Source organism: Bos taurus, chromosome 4 (assembly GCF_002263795.3).
Source record: "Bos taurus isolate L1 Dominette 01449 registration number 42190680 breed Hereford chromosome 4, ARS-UCD2.0, whole genome shotgun sequence".
NCBI classification, from domain to species: Eukaryota; Metazoa; Chordata; class Mammalia; order Artiodactyla; family Bovidae; genus Bos; species Bos taurus.
Window position 1 is genome coordinate 32,737,887 of NC_037331.1, and position 19,976 is coordinate 32,757,862.

At 41.9% G+C, this 19,976-nt stretch overlaps 1 protein-coding gene across 7 annotated transcripts in view; it reads right to left on the bottom strand.

Annotated features, from left to right (window-relative positions):
* The window catches only part of LOC101902435 (phosphatidylcholine translocator ABCB4), a 107,009-nt gene that overhangs the window by 6,060 nt on the left and 80,973 nt on the right, over positions 1–19,976 (bottom strand). For 5 of the 7 annotated variants that reach the window (XM_059885824.1, XM_059885829.1, XM_059885828.1 and 2 more), the window contains 4 exons: positions 8,726–8,793; positions 5,169–5,293; positions 4,373–4,546; positions 1,156–1,947 (listed from right to left, as the gene is read on the bottom strand). In XM_059885824.1, coding sequence (XP_059741807.1) covers positions 1,703–1,947; positions 4,373–4,546; positions 5,169–5,293; positions 8,726–8,793 — 612 coding nt within the window. In that variant the 3' untranslated portion in view covers positions 1,156–1,702. Of the gene's footprint in view, positions 1–1,155; positions 1,948–4,372; positions 4,547–5,168; positions 5,294–8,725; positions 8,794–19,976 lie in introns of those variants that run through there. The other 2 variants (XM_024991022.2, XM_024991030.2) reach the window with 2 other exon arrangements.

The following is a 19,976-nucleotide window of genomic DNA, read 5'->3' on the forward strand; positions in this document are numbered from 1 at the left end:
GTTAAGTAGAGAGGAAGGCAACCAAGGGGCAGGGGGAATCTTGTCTTCCGTACCTTAGATATTCCTAACTATCTAGAAAGAAAATATTTTTCATGGCACCTTAGACACGTTTTAAATTAATTAAACTTACTTTTCTGGCTTTCATATATCCAAAGTTGGGTCTGCTTTTGTGTTTTTACCACATCAAATGGCAAAGTTACAACAGCCGCAAACTAACAATAAAATTGATTAAATTTTCCCAAAGTATTTTATACTCTAATTAGTATATTACTTAATAAAATCATAACTGAAACATAAAGTAAAACCAGAGATGTTTAAAGAGAAGCTCCTATTGAAGAGAACAGATAAAGTCTTATGTATTCCTCCCAAAGTTCAGGACTAAGAGAACAGTCCCCCTATATTCCTGAGGTCACACTACACTAGCTGGCAGTCAGAATTCCAACCAGACCTCTGACTGCAAAACCAGTATTCACAATTTCTGATGCTCCTGTGTGTTCCATTATTCCTTTACTACAGATGAAGGTATAATGTGTATTTTAAAGCAGAAATTAAAGTACCTAGTAATTAGCATTTAAAATTTTCCAAATGTTTTTAAAATTGTTAAAAAAAATTAAAGGAAATGGACATTTGAACTTTTAGTGCTACATATGTTTTCTTTATGGGTTTCAAATGTAGTTCACAAATCATTTTTAAAAACACATTTCATGCAAATCAAAACCACAATGAGGTACCATCTCATGCCAGTCAGAATGGCTGCTACCAAAAAGTCTACAAACAATAAATGCTGGAGAGGGTGCAGAGAAAAGGGAACCATCTTACACTGTTGATGGGAATGCAAAGTAGTACAGCCACTATGGAGAACAGTGTGGAGATTCCTTAAAAAACTGGAAATAAAACTGCCATACGACCCAGCAATCCCATTGCTGGGCATACACACTGGGGAAACGAACTTAAAAATGAAATAGTTATAATTAACACATTATTGTCTACATAGAAAAAAGGCAGACAAATTAGAATTTATAAGTTTTAGAAGAAGCTGAATATAAGCTAACAGACAAAAATCAACTCATATTGCAACATCCACAAACACCTGGAAAACATTTTTAAACAGATTTTTTTAAATAGGCACTTAAAGCTGCAGATTCTTGTACATACCCAGCAACAGACTTATAAAGTGTTCACAGCATTGCGTACTTGTTTCAGTTCAGTTCAGTTCAACTGAACTCTTTGCGACCCCATGAATCGAAGCACGCCAGGCCTCCCTGTCCATCACCAACTCCCGGAGTTCACTCAGACTCAACGCCCATCGAGTTAGTGATGCCATCCAGCCATCTCATCCTCTGTAATCCCCTTCTCCTCCTGCCCCCAATCCCTCCCAGCATCAGGGTCTTTTCCAATGAGTCAACTCTTCACATGAAGTGGCCAAAGTACTGGAATTTCAGCTTTAGCATCAGTCCTTCCAAAGAAATCCCAGGGCTGATCCCCTTTAGAATGGACTGGTTGGATCTCCTTGCAGTCCAAGGAACTCTCAAGAGTCTTCTCCAATACCACAGTTCAAAAGCATCAATTCTTTGGCGCTCAGCTTTCTTCACAGTCCAGCTCTCGCATCCATACATGACCACAGGAAAAACCATAGCCTTGACTAGATGGACCTTTGTTGGCAAAGTAATGTCTCTGCTTTTGAATATGCTATCTAGGTTGGTCATAACTTTCCTTCCAAGGAGTAAGCGTCTTTTAATTTCATGGCTGCAGTCACCATCTGCAGTGATTTTGGAGCCCCCCAAAAAATAAAGTCTGACACTGTTTCCACTGTTTCCCCATCTATCTCCCATGAAGTGATGGGACCAGATGCCATGATCTTCGTTTTCTGAATGTTGAGCTTGAAGCCAACTTTTTCACTCTCCACTTTCAGTTTCATCAAGAGGCTTTTTAGTTCCTCTTCACTTCCTGCCATAAGGGTGGTTTACTTGTTTATTCATGTATAAATGAGTGGAAACAATAGTTGCACATATAAAATAAAACTTAAGGAATATTTCCAAGTAAAATAAATTTTATACCTCAAAAATAGGCAAAACTGAATACCATTGTTTAGCAATAATACATATGTGGTAAAACTGCTTTTTTTAAATCAAATGATAAAAATTCAGGTAAGAGGTTACCACTAAGGATGTGACAGTGGAGGTGGACATACGTGGTTTCATGATTTTAAAAACTGCAGTGTTCTAATTCATATACAGAGGTGGTGATGTCACAGGTGTTTATTAGTGCACTTGGTAATTTATATCCGAAAGGCAATGCCAAAGAATGCTCAAGCTACTGCACAATTGCACTCATCTCACAGGCTAGTAAAGTAATGCTTAAAATTCTCCAAGCCAGGCTTCAGCAATATGTGAATCGTGAACTTCCTGATGTTCAAGAGGGTTTTAGAAAAGGCAGAGGAACCAGAGATCAAATTGCCAACATCCACTGGATCATGGAAAAAGCAAGACAGTTCCAGAAAAACATCTATTTCTGCTTTACTGACTATGCCAAAGCCTTTGACTGTGTGGATCACAATAAACTGTGGAAAATTCTGAAAGAGATGGGAATACCAGACCACCTGATCTGCCTCTCGAGAAATTTGTATGCAGGTCAGGAAGCAACAGTTAGAACTGGACATGGAACAACAGACTGGTTCCAAATAGGAAAAGGAGTACGTCAAGGCTGTATATTGTCACCCTGTTTATTTAACTTATATGCAGAGTACATCATGAGAAACGCTGGACTGGAAGAAACACAAGCTGGAATCAAGATTGCCGGGAGAAATATCAATAACCTCAGATATGCAGATGACACCAACCTTATGGCAGAAAGTGAAGACGAACCCAAAAGCCTCTTGATGAAAGTGAAAGTGGAGAGTGAAAAAGTTGGCTTAAAGCTCAACATTCAGAAAACGAAGATCATGGCATCTGGTCCCATCACTTCTTGGGAAATAGATGGGGAAACAGTGGAAACAGTGTCAGACTTTATTTTTCGGGGCTCCAAAATCACTGCAGATAGTGACTGCAGCCATGAAATTAAAAGACGCTTACTCCTTGGAAGGAAAGTTATGACCAACCTAGATAGCATATTCAAAAGCAGAGACATTACTTTGCCAACAAAGGTCCATCTAGTCAAGGCTATGGTTTTTCCAGTGGTCACGTATGGATGTGAGAGTTGGACTGTGAAGAAGGCTGAGCGCCGAAGAATTGATGCTTTTGAACTGTGGTGTTGGAGAAGACTCTTGAGAGTCCCTTGGACTGCAAGGAGATCCAACCAGTCCATTCTAAACGGGATCAGCCCTGGGATTTCTTTGGAAGGAATGATGCTAAAGCTGAAACTCCAGTACTTTGGCCACCTCATGCGAAGAGTTGACTCATTGGAAAAGACCCTGATGCTGGGAGGGATTGGGGGCAAGAGGAGAAGGGGATGACAGAGGATGAGATGGCTGGATGGCATCACTGACTTGATGGACGTGAGTCTGAGTGAACTCCGGGAGTTGGTGATGGACAGGGAGGCCTGGCATGCTGCGATTCATGGGGTCACAAAGAGTTGGACACGACTGAGCGACTGATCTGATCTGATCTTTTTATGTATAAAACATCAAAAAATGAAAAAGTATTGGTCTAGGAATTCATGGTGTTTCTAAAAAGCATAGCTGAACACAAAAGTTGAAGAAAAACACTAATGGAAAGGGAAAGATACAGGACTGTGAACAGGAGTCCAAGCAAAGGATTAAATCAAAGGGACAAAGAATGTGGAATGTTAATACAATGGTCCTCAATAATTCTTTCTTCCAGGTTTTAAATGGAAACATCAGTTTCACAAGAGAAGTACTACTGAAGTATGCACATTCTATAAGTTAATTTTGTATTTCTTCATGATTTTCTCCCTCTTCATAATTCAATGATTAGCACAATCTTGAATCTGATTTATTATAGTCCCTACGAGACACTCACTCAAGTGGGAGAGATTTTTAATAACTGAAAAAAGTAGGAGTCAATATAATTCACAGGTGGTCTTAAATGTTATGATATTTTGATTCATAGTACTTTGCATATCTTACTAATTGTGACTTCTTTACAATAATTTTAAAGGTAGCTTCATTACCTACATATGAGTACTCACCAATTGATATTTAAAAAGAAGGAAAACAAAGAGAAAAGAAAACCAGGCTTGAAACAGAAACCGTTCATTAAATAAATACTCATCAAGATCTGAGAGAGCCATGCTGAACGAGGTGTGTGTGGTCACCTAAGACAGTAACTTACCTTTAGCCTTAAAGAGTCTAGAATTTCCTTCATTTAAAAGTGGTACATACAAAGCTACTTAAAATGTAGCAGATAAATCCTACCTGAGAATGGTACATCTCTAAGAATGGTAGGAGCCCAGCCCCTCCAGAGGGAAATCCAACCATCTTCAGATACTTTCTTGCTGACAAATCGATGCAGTTCCTCGTAAGAAAACTTCTTAGATTGCATCTTGGTTCTGATCAATTCCAGTGGACTTATTACAGTCACTGCACCAACTGTACAAAACAAGCGAATACAACAAAAGCAAAGCCATGCATTATGAAAACATGCGTGCAGAAATGAGTATTTCATGCATTTTCGTATTTTAAATTTTATTCTGAAATGTCTGCAAACTGTATCTAGTATCTAATGATGGCAACATCCTGGCTCAGATTTTTTTTTCCCCTGATAAAGGTATTTCACACACTTTACTCTTTCAAGAGCAGTTCCACAGCCACTATACATCAACCAGGACTATTATAAACCTCACTTCCACTACACAGAGAAAAATGTCCTTCTGATTAAACTCTGAATCGCAAAGTGTATACAGAAAATGATAAAAGACTCTGGCTTTAATTAGACTCTGTGTTATTATCCTAAAATCTAGAATCTAAGGTCTACAATCTCAAATCTAAAACCTCTGTCCAAGAATTAATAGGATAGGCTGATCCTGTCCCATTCTGATGGCAGTCACCACACAATATGACCGCTAGAGCATATGTGTTGCCATATGAGGACAAATATGATGCAAAATAAACCGTTAGCAATACACTACTCAAAATTCTCTATGACTGTAAACATTTTAAAGCAAGCTTTAAGTAGAAATCAGAATGAAAACATTGTGAATTTATTACTTACGTCTGGCCACGATTCCAGCAACAATTGGTATTCGGCTTTCATTTTCTCCTAATTTAGATCTCAGAAGAGCAGTTAATTGATCATAGCAGGTAAAATAAATAACTGTGGCAGGAACTGCCATCACTCTGTTAGAACAAACGAAAAGATTAGTACAGCACTATCAAAAGGCTGAAACATAGTCTTACATTATTATGAAGCACAAGACACAGTGCACAGAGCATGTGTGCTCAGTCATATCAGACTCTCTGAGACCCCATGGACTGCAGCCCGCCACACTCCTCTGTCCATGGGACTTCCCAGGCAAGTACACCAGAGTGGGTTGACACTTCCTTCTCCAGGGGCTCTTCCTGACCCAGGTGTCAAACCCACACCTCTTGTGTCTCCCACACTGGCAGGTGGGTTCTTTACCAACTGCACCACCTAGGAAGTAAAAATGAAGATCCTCCTATTTTACAGAAGCTGAAAACCACAGCAAATCAGCTGTGAGATCAGTTTTTCTTTAAGAATTAGCAGTGTTTAACTTAGACAACAAAAGATGTAAAGTAGGTTTCTGCTCTCCAGAGATTTGTAATGTAGTAGAGAAGGTAAGTTTAGAGCACCCAGTCAGGTCATAAATAAGAAAAGACAAATAAGTCGTCTTGACTTATTCTGTGTCTGGTCTTCATTCCCAACTACATACATTACGGTAACATGAAAATCACTAAAGTAAAAAATCTTGTAAATATTACTTGTAAAAAAGTACAAGCACAATTATAAAATACTTTTGAACTGTGGACCATGTCATACCTACTTATAACTGAAAATAACATCACCAGAATTATATATACTCAAAGGAAATTCCAATGACATTCTTTCAAATGAAAATATCAGGAGGGAGTTATTAATTAAATACAAAGTCGAAGGTACTATCATTTCATAAAGATTTAGCGCAACAAGAAACCAGTCTCTGTTTCTGGTCTAACCAAAGGACTATCACAGACCACACGTGGGAACACCTAATACTCAACAGAGAAGTGTGGTGATGAGAACTTAGGAACAGGACTGACTGCTGCTCCTGGATCTATCACCAACCTTATAACCTTAGGCACTGTTTAGAGTAGGTGCCTCAAAACTGACTAATGTGCTCCATAACAAGATAAATCAGAAAGAAACGAGGCAGAGAAAGGCAAGGTATTAATTGGAATTTTTACATTCAGCCTTACTAGCTTGTCATATGAATTCACGTAATAGCTAGTTAGTACAGAATTTAATTATCTGGAAAAGAAGTATAAATAGCACAATACCTCTCATTATTTTAGTAAAATAAAAACCGAAACGAACACTAGTTTCTTAATTTCTGAACATGGAAAAATAAAGAATGCTTCTGCCCCAAATCCAGTATCTTCAGGAGGGCCTATTTGTCTAATTGACCTTGGGTCATCTTAGAGGAATTTAGCCCTCGAAATACTCCCTGTAACAAGGCTTTTCTGTACGTCTGGAGCACTAAACGAGCTTGCCTGCAATGATCTGTGCAAATGATGTGAGTTTTGGCAAACATCTGCTTCTTTTTGGGGGGCTGGAGTTTCAGTAACCACAGCCAGTCATGAACACAGCATGCTGTATCATTAGCCCCAGTGCAAACCCTACACTCAGATTCAATTGCTGGTAAGGAAGAACCCCTGAACTTGCGGTGACAGCCCGGGGCTGGGAGACGCAGAGCGCCCTTCGTGTCACCAGCGGGGTCTCGGGAGGACTCTGCTGGCCAGGTCCTGTTGCGCCTCCCCCCTCACTAAGACCCCGCCATGCCTGACCCTCACTGATCCCGCTTCGTGCCTCTCCGTTGACTGATTTCACTTCATGCCTCTCCCTTCACTGATTCCACTTCATGTCTTTTCCCCTCACTGATTCCACTCCATGCCTCTCCCCTCACTGATTCTGCTCCATGCCTTTCCCCTAATTGATTCCGCTCCATGCCTTTCCCCTAATTGATTCCGCTCCATGCCTCTCCATTCCGCTCCATGCCTCTCCCCTCACTGACTCCGCTCCATGTCTTTTTTCCTCACTGATTCCGCTCCATGCCTTTCCCCTCATTAATTCCGCTCTATGCCTCTCCCCTCACTGATTCCGCTCCATGCCTCTCCATTCCGCTCCATGCCTCTCCCCTCACTGATTCCGCTTCATGTCTTTTCTCCTCACTGATTCCGCTTCATGCCTCTCCCTTCACTGATTCCGCTTCATGTCTTTTCCCCTCACTGATTCCGCTCCATGCCTCTCCCCTCACTCAACCGCTCCATGCCTCTCCACTGCACTCCATGCCTCTCCCCTCATTGATTCCACTTCATGTCTTTTCTCCTCAGTGATTCCGCTTCATGCGTCTCCCTTCACTGATTCTGCTCCATGTCTTTCCCCTCATTGACTCCGCTCCATGCCTCTCCCTTCACTGATTCCGATTCATGTCATTTCCCCTCACTGATTCCGCTCCATGCCTCTCCCCTCACTCAACCGCTCCATGCCTCTCCCCTGACTGATTCCGCTTCATGCCTTTTCCCCTCACTGATTCCACTCCATGCCTCTCCCCTCACTCAACTACTCCATGCCTCTCCCCTGACTGATTCCGCTCCATGCCGCTTCTCACTGATTCTGCTTCATGTCTTTTCCCCTCACTGATTCCGCTCCATGCCTCTCCTCTCACTGATTCCGCTCCATGCCTCTCCCCGCACTCAACCACTCCATGCCTCTCTCCTCACTGATACTGCTCCATCGTTTCCCCTCACTGATTCCGTTCCATGCCTCTCCCCTCACTGATTTTGCTCCATGCCTCTGCCTTCACTGATTCCACTCCATGCCTCTCCCCTAATTGATTCCGCTCCATGCCTCTCCATTCTGCTCCATGCCTCTCCCCTCACTGATTCTGCTCCATGCCTTTCCCCTGATTCCGCTCCATGCCTCTCCCCTCACTGATTCCGCTTCATGTCTTTCCCCCTCACTGAGTCCCCTCCATGCCTCTCTCCTCACTGAGTCCGCTCCATGCCTCTCTCCTCACTGATTTGCTTCATGCCTCTCCCTTCACTGATTCTGTTCCATGCCTCTCCCCTCACTGATTTCACTCCATTCCTTTCCCCTCTCTGATTCCGCTCCATGCCTCTCCCCTCACTGATTCCGCTCCATGCCTCTCCCCTCACTGATTCCGCTCCATGCCTCTCCCCTCACTGATTCCGCTCCATTCCTCTCCCATCACTGATTGTGCTCCATGCCTCTCCCCTCACTGATTCAGCCTCATGCCTTTCCCCTCACTGATTGTGCTCCATGCCTCTCCCCTCACTGATTCTGCTTCGTGGCTTTTCTCCTTACTGATTCCACTTCCTGCCTTTTGCAGTAATAAACCACAGACATTAGTATACATCCTGTGAGTCCTTCTAGCCAATCATTAAATGTGGGGTAGTTGTGAGAGTCACAAAACAATGCTCTTGAAAATGAAATGTTCTGATATTCAAAATGCATGATGTCCCATCATACTGATAAGGCAAAACAAAACCACTACCATCACTAAATAAGAAAAATACTAAATTTCAACTTACAACGTAGGAGGAAGGCCACTCCACAGGGATTTAATGCCCTCATTTCGAATGATTTTCAAAAAAGCATCCTAAAATTGTAATAGAAAAAAAAGTGGTCAAAATAAACAAAAATGTTTATAGTGATAAACGGTATTTGATTCTTTTAAGCATTTATTTCTAAAATAAAAGCTTCCCAGATTTATATATGCGCATTATTTAAAAAGGAAAAAAAAAAGAATTTTTCTCAACTTCCAGACAGAAATAAAGCATTTCTAAATCACAGTTCCTGCTTACAAAATAAACCTACATTACTCAGCTTGGGATGGTTCTACTTAGGGCTGAGAAGCAATGTTTTTTGAAGATTATTATAAAAAGGAAGTGGAGGGATGGCAGAAAGTTAGAATAACTCTCCTCTCCCATTATGAGATCTGAGAAAACATTATTTAAACCCAATATTTGAAACCTCTGAGGAAGAACAAAAAGCAAGTAGAAGCTAGAGGGAAGCTTACTGTTAAAAGTCAAAGTCCCATGAATGAGGTTTGCACATTTACAGCTTTTTGCCCGTGGGAGCTGCAAGGAACAGTACATTTACTTGCTTGAGATAGCAAACACCAGAGTTTAGGCTCGTAGACTAATCAGAACGTTAGAAGGGAAATCCCAGGAAGAGAGGCTACAGAGGACATGTTGTTGCCCTTTTAGTCGCTCAGTCATGTCTGACTCTGTGACCCCACGGACTGTTAGCCCTCCAGGCTCCTCTGTCCATGGAATTCTCCAGGCAAGAACACTGGGGTGGCTTGCCATTTTCTTCTCCAGACAAAGGATGTAAGCCCTTGAATTTATCAACAAAGTCAGCCACAAGATGTGGCTCACAACTCAATTGTGCAGCCCCAGGAGAAGACAACAAAAACAAACCAGACACCCCGTGGATGGCAGACGGGGTGGGAATTTCAGCTGCAGCCCACCACAGTGGTGCCTGAGTATAGTCTGAATCTAGCCAAAGTTAACTGCCTATTAGAACAGAACTGACTCTTGGGAAGAATATAACAGAACCCAGAGTCTTTACAGAGCATTCTTCATAATGATCACTATCCAGTCAAAATTCATGAGACATAAAAAGAAACAAACGAAAAAGTAGTCATCAGAAACCAGCACTGAGATGATTAAGATGATGCTATATGCAGACAAGAACTCCAAAACACCTATTATAACCATGTGCAAGGGTTACAAAGATGATGGGTCCATAGTGCATGGACAAATTTGGAATTCAGTAAGGAAATAATTACTACTCAAACTGCCAAGTGAAAATTCTGAACCTGAAATGAAAAATTTCAGTGGGCTTCACAGCAGAAAGGAGACAGCAAGGAGTCACTGAAGACAAATTTAAAATTAAATCGGAAGAAGGAAGAGAAAACGAATGAAGAAAAATGGGAACTTCTCCGTGGTCCAGTGGTTAAGACTCTATGCTTTCACTGCGAGGGTCCAGTTCACTCCCTGGTCAGGGAACTGTGATCCAGCAACCCATGTGGCATGGCCGAATTAAAAAAACCCAAAACTTTAGAAAAATGACCAGAAGCTCAGAGACCTGAGGGTAGAAAAATGATCAGAGGCTCAGAGACCTGAGGGGAAATATCAAGCAGTACGGTACTGGTTTATGTGGGGTCATAGAGAAAAGGAAAGAAAACAGAATAGGAAATTACCTGATGAAATGATGAGCAAAAATCTCCCTAAATTAGTGAAAGATATCAATTGACAGGCCCCCCCCCCAAAAAAAAACCCAAGTGAATAAAAAACAAAACAAAAAGCAGTAGAGGAAAATGACAAAATACATATCGGGAAAGGATGATTAAATGAAGATCAGCTTCTCAGCAGACACACGAAAGGCCAAAGACAATGTAATGACACATTTAAGGTGCTAAAAAAGAGCAAGCCAGAATTCTGTATGCTGCCAAACACATGTCAAAAATGCTTTATAAAGACACTTGTATAGAACCGAAACTTAGAGATACACTGCCAAAATACCTTCATTAAAGAAATGCTGAAAGAAGTTCTTTAGGATCAAGGGTCATGGTGGCCCCACGTAACTCCCATCTTCAGAAAGGCAGGAAGGACAAAAGAGGTGATGAATATATGGTTACAGGTAAAATATGTATTTCTTTTTAACTACTTAAAAGACATAAGACTATTTAAATTGAAAATTCTATGAACCTTGGCATCTGTAAAGAACTAGGATGTGTCATCCGTGAGGCAGCAGCACAAACAAAGAGGAGGGGGTAAGGGTGCCAGGACATGGGGGCCCGAGATCCACTCTACTTGCAAGTCAGCAAGTCGGCCTGCATGGCATCATGAGAGCCCAGGTAGAGATGAAACTCTCTGGGGTGAGACATAAAGCTCATCGTCACAGCAACAGCAGCAGCCAGAGTACCGGCATTCTGATCCCTGTATCCTGAGCCCCAGTTTCCACAGGTGTGTGAAGACAGTGGATGACACCTGAACACACGGTGGATGCCCTACAGGGGAGGAAAACCGACCTCAGGGGACCAAACCATTTACAACGGGGAGTAAGGATGCTTGTATCTTCCAAGGTCATTCACTCTCCAAACAGCCTTGAAAAGATGACCAGGAACAAAGGACAGACAATGCGACGCACATGAGATATGCCCAACATGAAACACTTTTGAACAGTTTGCCTAGAAACGGGAACTGCAGAATCAATATAATGTTACTAAAATTCAAACCAATAACAAGAAAGGAGGAAAAGGGGGAAAAATTAGAAAAATATACAAAAACAGATTAATACTCCAACCATATGAAAAATTATATTAAAGGACTAAACTTTCCGATTAAAAGTCACTACATCAACAGCCATCTGCATCCTATCTGTGGAGTTTCTAGGGCTTCCCAGGTGGCGCTAGCGGTTAAGAATCCACCTGCCAATGCAGGTTCGATCCCTGGGTCCGGAAGATCCCCTGAGTAGGAAATGGCAACCAGCTCCAATATTCTTGCCTGGAGAATCCCATGGACAGAAGAGCCTGGCAGTTCATGGGGTCACAGAGGGTGACAGAACAAGACAGAACTGTATCACCATCTTGGAGTAAAAGAATGGAAAAAGATAGCCTACATAAACACTATTATGAGAAAGCTAAAAGCTGCAAGCTGAAAGGTGGCTATACTACATTCAGATAAAAGACTTCAAGATAATACAGATGTATCAGAAAAACATATCAAGTGAATGTGTATGTTCCTAATAACTGAGGTTCAAAACCCTATGAGGCAGACCAGAGAGAACTAAAAAGGAAAACAGACATATCCTCAATCCTATCTAAAGATTATTATATCCTCTATCAGAGAATAATAGAATAATTTTAAAAACTCTGTAAGACTTCAGCAGATCCAAATAAAACATCAGCCACCTTGACCTAATGGCTTATAGAATGCTATACCCAACAACTGCAGAATATAGACTTTAAAGAGCACAAAATAGTCACCAAGATCATACACAGGGCCATTACACAAGACTCAATACATTAAAAAAATCTGAAAACTTAAGAGTATATTCCTTCGACCAGATTGGAATTAAATTAGAAATCAGGAACAACAAGGTATCTAGGAAAATATCCAATTATTGGAAAATAATCCATGGCAAAAGAAATTACAAAGAAAATCAGAAAATATTTCAACTGATAATGAAAACACATCATCAAAATCTTTGGAACATATCTAATTTAGTACTTTGAAGGAAATTTAAATGTGGAGTTGAGGAAAGAAAGGCTTAAAATCAATAATTCATGTTTCCACCTAAGAAAGTACAATGCAATGACCAAAATAAATCCAAAGAATAATTCTGATTTCTGGTTCTGCATGTAAAGAGCTTGAAAGCATCACTTCCATCCTGACAACAAGAAAAAAACCTGAACAAACTGAAAAATCAATTCCTCTTAGGATAATCAAAGAATTGAGGTCACCAGTCAAACTGCTACCTTGAACACTGGTAAGTGAGAGTGAAGTTGCTCAGTCGTGTCTGACTCTTTGCGACCCCATGGACTGTAGCCTACCAGGCTCCTCCATCCATGGGATTTTCCAGGCAAGAGTACTGGAGTGGGTTGCCATCTCGATCTCCAGAGGATATTCCCAACCCAGGGACTGAACCTGGTTGTAGGGTCTCCCGCGTTGTAGGCAGACGCTTTACCGTCTGAGCCTGGAGAGACCGTCAAATACAGAGACTCACAGCACAGTAGAGCAGAAGCCCGCAGTTAGAACCAGCACCAACAGGAATGCTATGAGCTACAACTGACCAACGGCTGGAAGCTCAGTGTAGACTAACCGGAGAATCAAAACCTCTGAGGCGCTACTCTGAGAGGGCCTTCACGCTTTCATGACTTTCAGCCCCTGAGCCCTACCAGATCCTCACTGGTAAAATCAAAGAGAAACCCCCTCCTGTTTCCAGCAGGGTAAGGGGAAAAGAAATCACTTTACAAATATGCCCCAAATCTCTATTCTCCTTTTTTTAAAGCAGGAGAAACACTCAAGGGCAACTATCTTACTATCTGAGGAATCTCCAGGAAAAGACAACAGGTAAGACAACAGCTGGGAGAGTGGAGGAAATTTCAGTCTCTACAACACAGCTATCCAGAAGTAAACAAAGCCCAGCGTCTCGCTGGATAACACTTCACATTCAAGGTCTGTCTTTTAACCCAATACATCATGCCCAGCTTTAAACAAAAAGAATTACAAAGCATACCAAAAGGCAAAAAATGTAGTCTGAAGAAACAAACCAAACATCAAAATCAGACTCAGATATGGCAGAGATTTTAAAATTACCAGGCTGGGGATTTTCAGTAACAATGATGAGTATGTCAAGGGCGCTTAGTAGTATCAGAGGACTAGTAGTGGAGACAGTGATAAGGCCGCTTCGCCAGAGGCAACGGAAATCACCAGGGGAGTCAGAAATTCCACTCCCACTGCCTTAGTCTGTTAACGCTGCTATAACGAAACACGACAGAGTGGGTAGCTTATGAACAACACTAATTTATTTCTCAGTTCTCAAGGCCGGAAGTCCAAGATCCAGGTCAAATGAGGGCCCTGTTCTGGATTTCACACTTCTCATTGTGTCGTCACAAGGCAGAGGGGCAAGGAAGCTCTGCGGTCTCTCTTCTAAGGGCAATAATCTCATTCATGAGGTCTCTGCCCTCGTGACCTAATCAACTCCCAAAAGCTCCAGGTCCTAAAACGACTGCATCAGGCATTAGGATTTCTACAGTGAATTCTGGAGGGAACACACTCAGACCACAGCGTCCCAAAGTGAAAGCCCCGACCTCCACTCCGTGTGTCCATGGAGGCTGAGTGAGGAACACGGACTTCTAGCTCTGCCAGCCCATTAACAAGGTGGCGCCCTCTTCCTGAGCTGACAGTGTCAAAACAGCCAACTGGGATATTTAAATGAGATTCAGAGACTCATAATACCCAAAATTTCCTGGTTCCAATATTTAAAAAAATCACTTGTCATTTTAAGAAGCAGGAAGAGGAAATTCCCTGGTGGTCCAGTGGTTAGAAACTGGCGCTCTCACTGCCAGGGTGCCAGGTTCGATCCCTGGTTGGGGAACTAAGACGCTGCAAACCACATGGTGCAGCCAATAAAAAATAAACAGGAAGAAAGATGCCAACCTGAATGAAAGGAGACAATAAACAGACACCGGCAGTGAGACTGACAGGATTATCTGACAAAGGTTTTACAGCAATCAACATATAAACCACTGACCATCACTTACAAAGATGTCTGAAACAAATGAAACATTAGAACAGCTCAGCAAAGGAATATATACACAAAAACCTATATATCAAAATGGAATTTTACAACTGACACCACGGAAATACAAAGGATCCTAACAGATTAATAACTACATGCCAGTAAAATGGATGACCAGGAAAAAAATGGAAAAATTCCTAAACCAGAAAGAAATAGAAAATATGAATAAATGAATTACCAGAAATGAAGTTAAATCAGTAATTTAACAACTTCCAACAGACAAAAGTCCATGACCAGATGACTTCACAGGTGAATTCTAACAAATACTCTTCTAACAAATCTTCCTGACCCAGGGATCAAACCCAGGTCTCCTGCATTGCAGGCCGATGCTCTAACCTCTGAGCCACCAGGGAAGCCAACAAATACTCAGAGAAGAGTTAATGCCTATCCTTCTGAAACTATTCCAAAAAACTATACAGGAAGAAAAACTCATTCCAAACTCATTCTATGAGGCCAGCATCACCCTGATACCAAAAGCAGGCAAAGATGTCACACACAAAAAGAAAATGGCAGGCCAGCATCACTGATATGCAAAAATCCTCAACAAAATCTTAGCAAACCAACTTTAATAATAAGATAAACACTGATCAAAAGGGGTCACATACCAGGATCAAGTGAGATTTATCCCAGGGATGAAAGAACAGTTCAGTATCAATAAATCAATCAATGACACACCATATTAACAGACTGAAGAATAAAACCATATGAGGAGGACTTCCCTGGTGGCTCAGTGGTAAAGAATCTGCCTGCCAATGCAGGAAACACGAGCTTGATCCCTGATCAGGAAGATCCCACATGCCAAGGAGGAGCTAAGCCTGTGCTCTAGAGCCCAAGAGCCACCACTACTGAGCCCGTGAGCTCCAACTACTGAAGCCTGTGCCACCCACAGCCTGTGCTCCACAAGAGAAGCCCCGTAAAGAGAAGCCCGTGCACCACCAACTACAGAGTAGCCACCACTCCCGGCAACTAGACGGAAAAAAAGCCTGCATAGCAACGAAGCCCCAGCACCGCCAAGAAGAAAATAAAGTTTATAAATAAATATATAAAAATAAAATAATTCAGCTAAAAATAAATCCACATGATCATCTCAATAGGTGCAGAAAAAGCTTTTGACACAATTCAACATTGTTTCATGATAAAAACCCTCAAAGTGGGTATATGGTTACAGAGGGAATATACCTCAACACACAAAAGCCATACACAACAAGCCCACAGCTAACATCACAGTCAACAGTGAAAAGCTGAAAGCATCTCCTCTAAGATCAGGAACAAGACAAGGATACACTTACTCTCATCACTCAACATGGTTTATTCAACATAGTTTTCAAAGTCCTAGCCACAGAAGAGAAGAAAAAAATACAAGGATTCCAAACTGGAAAGGAGGAAGTAAAATTGTCACCGTTTACAGATGACATGCTACTAAATGCAGTAAATCCTGAAGATGCCAGCAGAAAACTACTGGAGCTCCTCATGAGTTCAGTGAAGTTGCAAGATGCTAAATTAATATACAGAAATCTACTGCATTTCTAAACACTAAAAACTATCAACATGGAAAACTACGGAAATTATCCCCTTCACAATCATATCAGAAGGAATGAAATACCTAGGAATAAATCTAACTCAACAAGGAGGTAAAATATTAATACTGAATTCAGAAAATTATAAGACCAGAAATTGAAGGTGACTCAAACAGATGTTTTTTGATTGGAAGAATAATGTTAAAATGACCATACTACACAAAGCAATCTATAGATTAAATATAATTCCTATCAAAATGACAATGGCATTTTTTACTGAACTAGAACAAATAAATTCTAAAATTCGTATGGAAACACAAAAGATCCTGCATTGTCGAAACAATCTTGAGAAAGAAAAACAAAACTAGAGGTTATCATTATCCCTGATTCCAAACCACATTATAAAACTGTAGGCATCAAAACAGACCTCTAGGATGGCAGAGTTGAAGGACATGGGCTCATCTTCTCCTGTGAGAACTCCAAAATTGCAACCAGCTGCTGAGCAACCATTGAAAGGAGAATATTGGATCCCACCAAAAAAAGATACCCCACATCCAAGGGCAAAGGAGAAGCCCCAACAAGATGGTAGGAGGGGCGAAATCACGTTTAGAATCAATCCCCATACTCGCCAGAGATGCTCAGAGGGCTCAAACAAAACCTTGTGTGCACCAGGACCCAGAGACCCCACAAGAGACCGAGCCATGCCTTTGAGTGTTTGAGTGTCTCCTGCGGAGGCATGGGTCAACAGTGGCCTGTTGTGGGGACAGGGGCTCTGGCTGCAGCAGAACTGGGAGGCACAGCATGTGGGATAAGTCCTCTTGGAGGAGGTTGCCATTAGCCCAACCATAAAGCCATCAAGTGGAGAAGGCAATGGCACCCCACTCCAGTACTCTTGCCTGGATAATTCCTGGGATGGAGAAGCCTGGTAAGCTGCAGTCCATGGGGTCACAAAGAATCGGATACGACTGAGCAACTTCACTTTCACTTTTCACTTTCATGCACTGGAGAAGGAAATGGCAACCCACTCCAGTGTTCTTGCCTGGAGAATCCCAGGGACGGGGGAGCCTGGTGGGCTGCCATCTAATGGGGTCGCAGAGTCGGACACGACTGAAGTGACTTAGCAGTAGCAGAGCCATCAAGCAGATGACCCACAAGCTGGAGAACCAAAGAAGTTCTCGCACTGTTGCAAAAGTTCTAAGGCCCAAAGCAGATTTCTCAACCCGGGTATCTGGCAAAGGGACTGAGAATCCCCAGGGAACTTGACTTTGAAGGTCAGTGGGATTTGATTACAGAACTTCCACAGGACTGGGGACAAAACTCTTGGAGGGTACAACAAAAACTTGTGTGCACCAGCACCCAGGAGAAAGGAGCAGCTATCACATAAGACTCTGAGCCAGACTTGCCTAGGAGTGTCCCAGAGTGTACGGCAGAGGCGTGGGTCCACAGTGTCCTGCTGTGGGGTCACAGCACTGAAAGGGAGGGAACACAGTCCCACCCATCAGCAGAAAATTGGATTAAAGATTTACTGACCCGCCCATCACAGCAAGATCCAGATTCACCCACTGCCAGTCAGAAACCTTCCACAAGCCTCTTACCTTTATCCATCAGAGGGCAGACAGACTGAAAACCACAATCACAGAAAACTAACTCACTGATCACATGGATCACAGCCTTCTCTAACTCAATGATACTATGAGCCATGCCATGTAAGACCACCCAAGACAGACGGGTCATGGTGGAGAATTCTGACAAAACATGGCCCACTGGGAAGAGAATGGCAAACCACTTAAATATTCTTGCCTTGAGAACCCCATGAACAGCATGAAAAGGCAAAAAGGTATGACAGTGAAAGATGAACTCCCCAGGTTGGTAGGTGCCCAACTGTTACTGAAGAAGAGTGGGGAAATAGCTCCAGAAAGAGTGAAGAGCCAAAGTAAAAACAATGCCCACTTGCAGATGTGACTGGTGATGGAGGTAAAGTCCGATGCTACAAAGAACAATACTGCATCCATGAATCAAGGTAAACTGGAAGTGGTCAAACAGAAGATGGCAAGAGTGAACATTGACATTTTAGGAATCAGTGAACTAAAATGGACTGGAATAGACAAATTTAATTCAGATGACCATTATATCTACTGCTGTGGGCAAGAATCCCTTAGAAGAAATGGAGTAGCCCTCACACTAAAAAAAAAACTCTGAAATGAAGTACTTGGGTGCAATCTCAAAAACGACAGAATGATCTCGTTTTGTTTCCAAGGCAAAGCATTCAATATCACAGTAATCCAAGTCTATACCCCAACGACCAATGCCAAAGAAGCTGAGGTTGAATAGTTCTGTGAACACAAGGCCTTCCAGAACTAACACCAAAAAAAGATGTCCTTTTCATCAAAGGGGACTGGAATGCAAAAGTAGTTAGTTAAGAGGTACCTGGAGTAACAGGCAAGTTTGGCCTTGGAGTACAAAATGAAGCAGGGCAAAGGCTAACAGAGTTTTGCCAAGAGAGCACACTGGTCATAGCAAACACTCACTTCCAACAACGTAAGAGATGACTCTACACATGGACATCACCAGATGGTCATTACTGAAATCAGATTGATTATATTCTTTGCAGCCAAAGATGAAGAAGCTTTACAGAGTCAGCAAAAACAAGAGTGGGAGCTGATTGTGGCTCAGATCATGAACTCCTTATTGCAAAATACAGACTTAAATTGAAGAAAGTCCATGGGGTCACACAGAGTCGGAAACGACTGAAGTCACTTAGCAGCAGCAGCAGGAGCAGGGAAAACCACTAGACCATTCAGAAATGACGTAAATCAAATTCCTTACGATTATACAGTAGAAATGACAAGTAGATTCAAGGGATTAGATCTGATAGAGTGCCTGAAGAACTATGGATGGAGGTTGTAACACTGTATAGGAGGTGGTGATCAAAATCATCTCCAAGAAAAAGAAATGCAAATGGCAAAATGGTTGTCTGGGGAGGCCTTACAAATAGCTGAGAAAAGAAGAGAAGCTAAAGGCAAAGGAGAAAAGGAAAGATATACCCATCTGAATGCAGAGTTCCAAAGAGCAAGGAGAGATAAAAGAGCCTTCCTAAGTGAATAGAGGAAAACAATAGAATGGGAAAGACTAGAGATCTCTTCAACAAAATTAGAAATATCAAGAAAACATTTCATGCAAAGATGGGCACAATAAAGGACAGAAACTGTATGGACCTAAAAGAAGCAGAAGAGATTAAGAAGAGGTGGCAAGAAGAACTGTACAAAAAAGAGCTTCATGACCCAGATAACCACGACAGTGTGATCACTCATCTAGAGCCAGACATCCTGGAATGTGAAATCAAGTGGGCCTTAGGAAGCATCGCTATGAACAAAGCTAGTGGAGGTGATGGAATTCCAGTTGAGCTAGTTCAAATCCTAAAAGATGATGCTGTGAAAGTGCTGCACTCAATATGTCGGAAATTTGGAAAATAGAGCAGTGGCCACAGGACTGGAAAAGGTCAGTTTTCATTCCAATCCCAAAGAAAGGCAATAACAAAGAATATTCAAACTATTGCAAAATTGCACTCATCTCACACGCTAGTAAAGTAATGCTCAAAATTCTCCAATCCAGGCTTCAGCAATACGCGACTGTGAACTTCCAGATGTTCAAGGTGGTTTTAGAAAAGGAAGAGGAGGCAGAGATCAAATTGCCAACAACTGCCGGCAAGAAAAGCAAGAGAAATTCCAGAAAACAACTACTTCTGCTTCATTGACTATGCTAAATCTTTTGACTGTGTTCACTTCAGTTCAGTCGCTCAGTCACGTCCAACTCTTTGCGACCCCACGGACTGCAGCATGCCAGGCCTCCCTGTCCATCACCTGGAGTTTACTCAAACTCATGTCCATTGAGTCAGTGATGCCATCCAACCATCTCATCCTCTGACTGTGTAGATCACAACAAACTCTGGAAA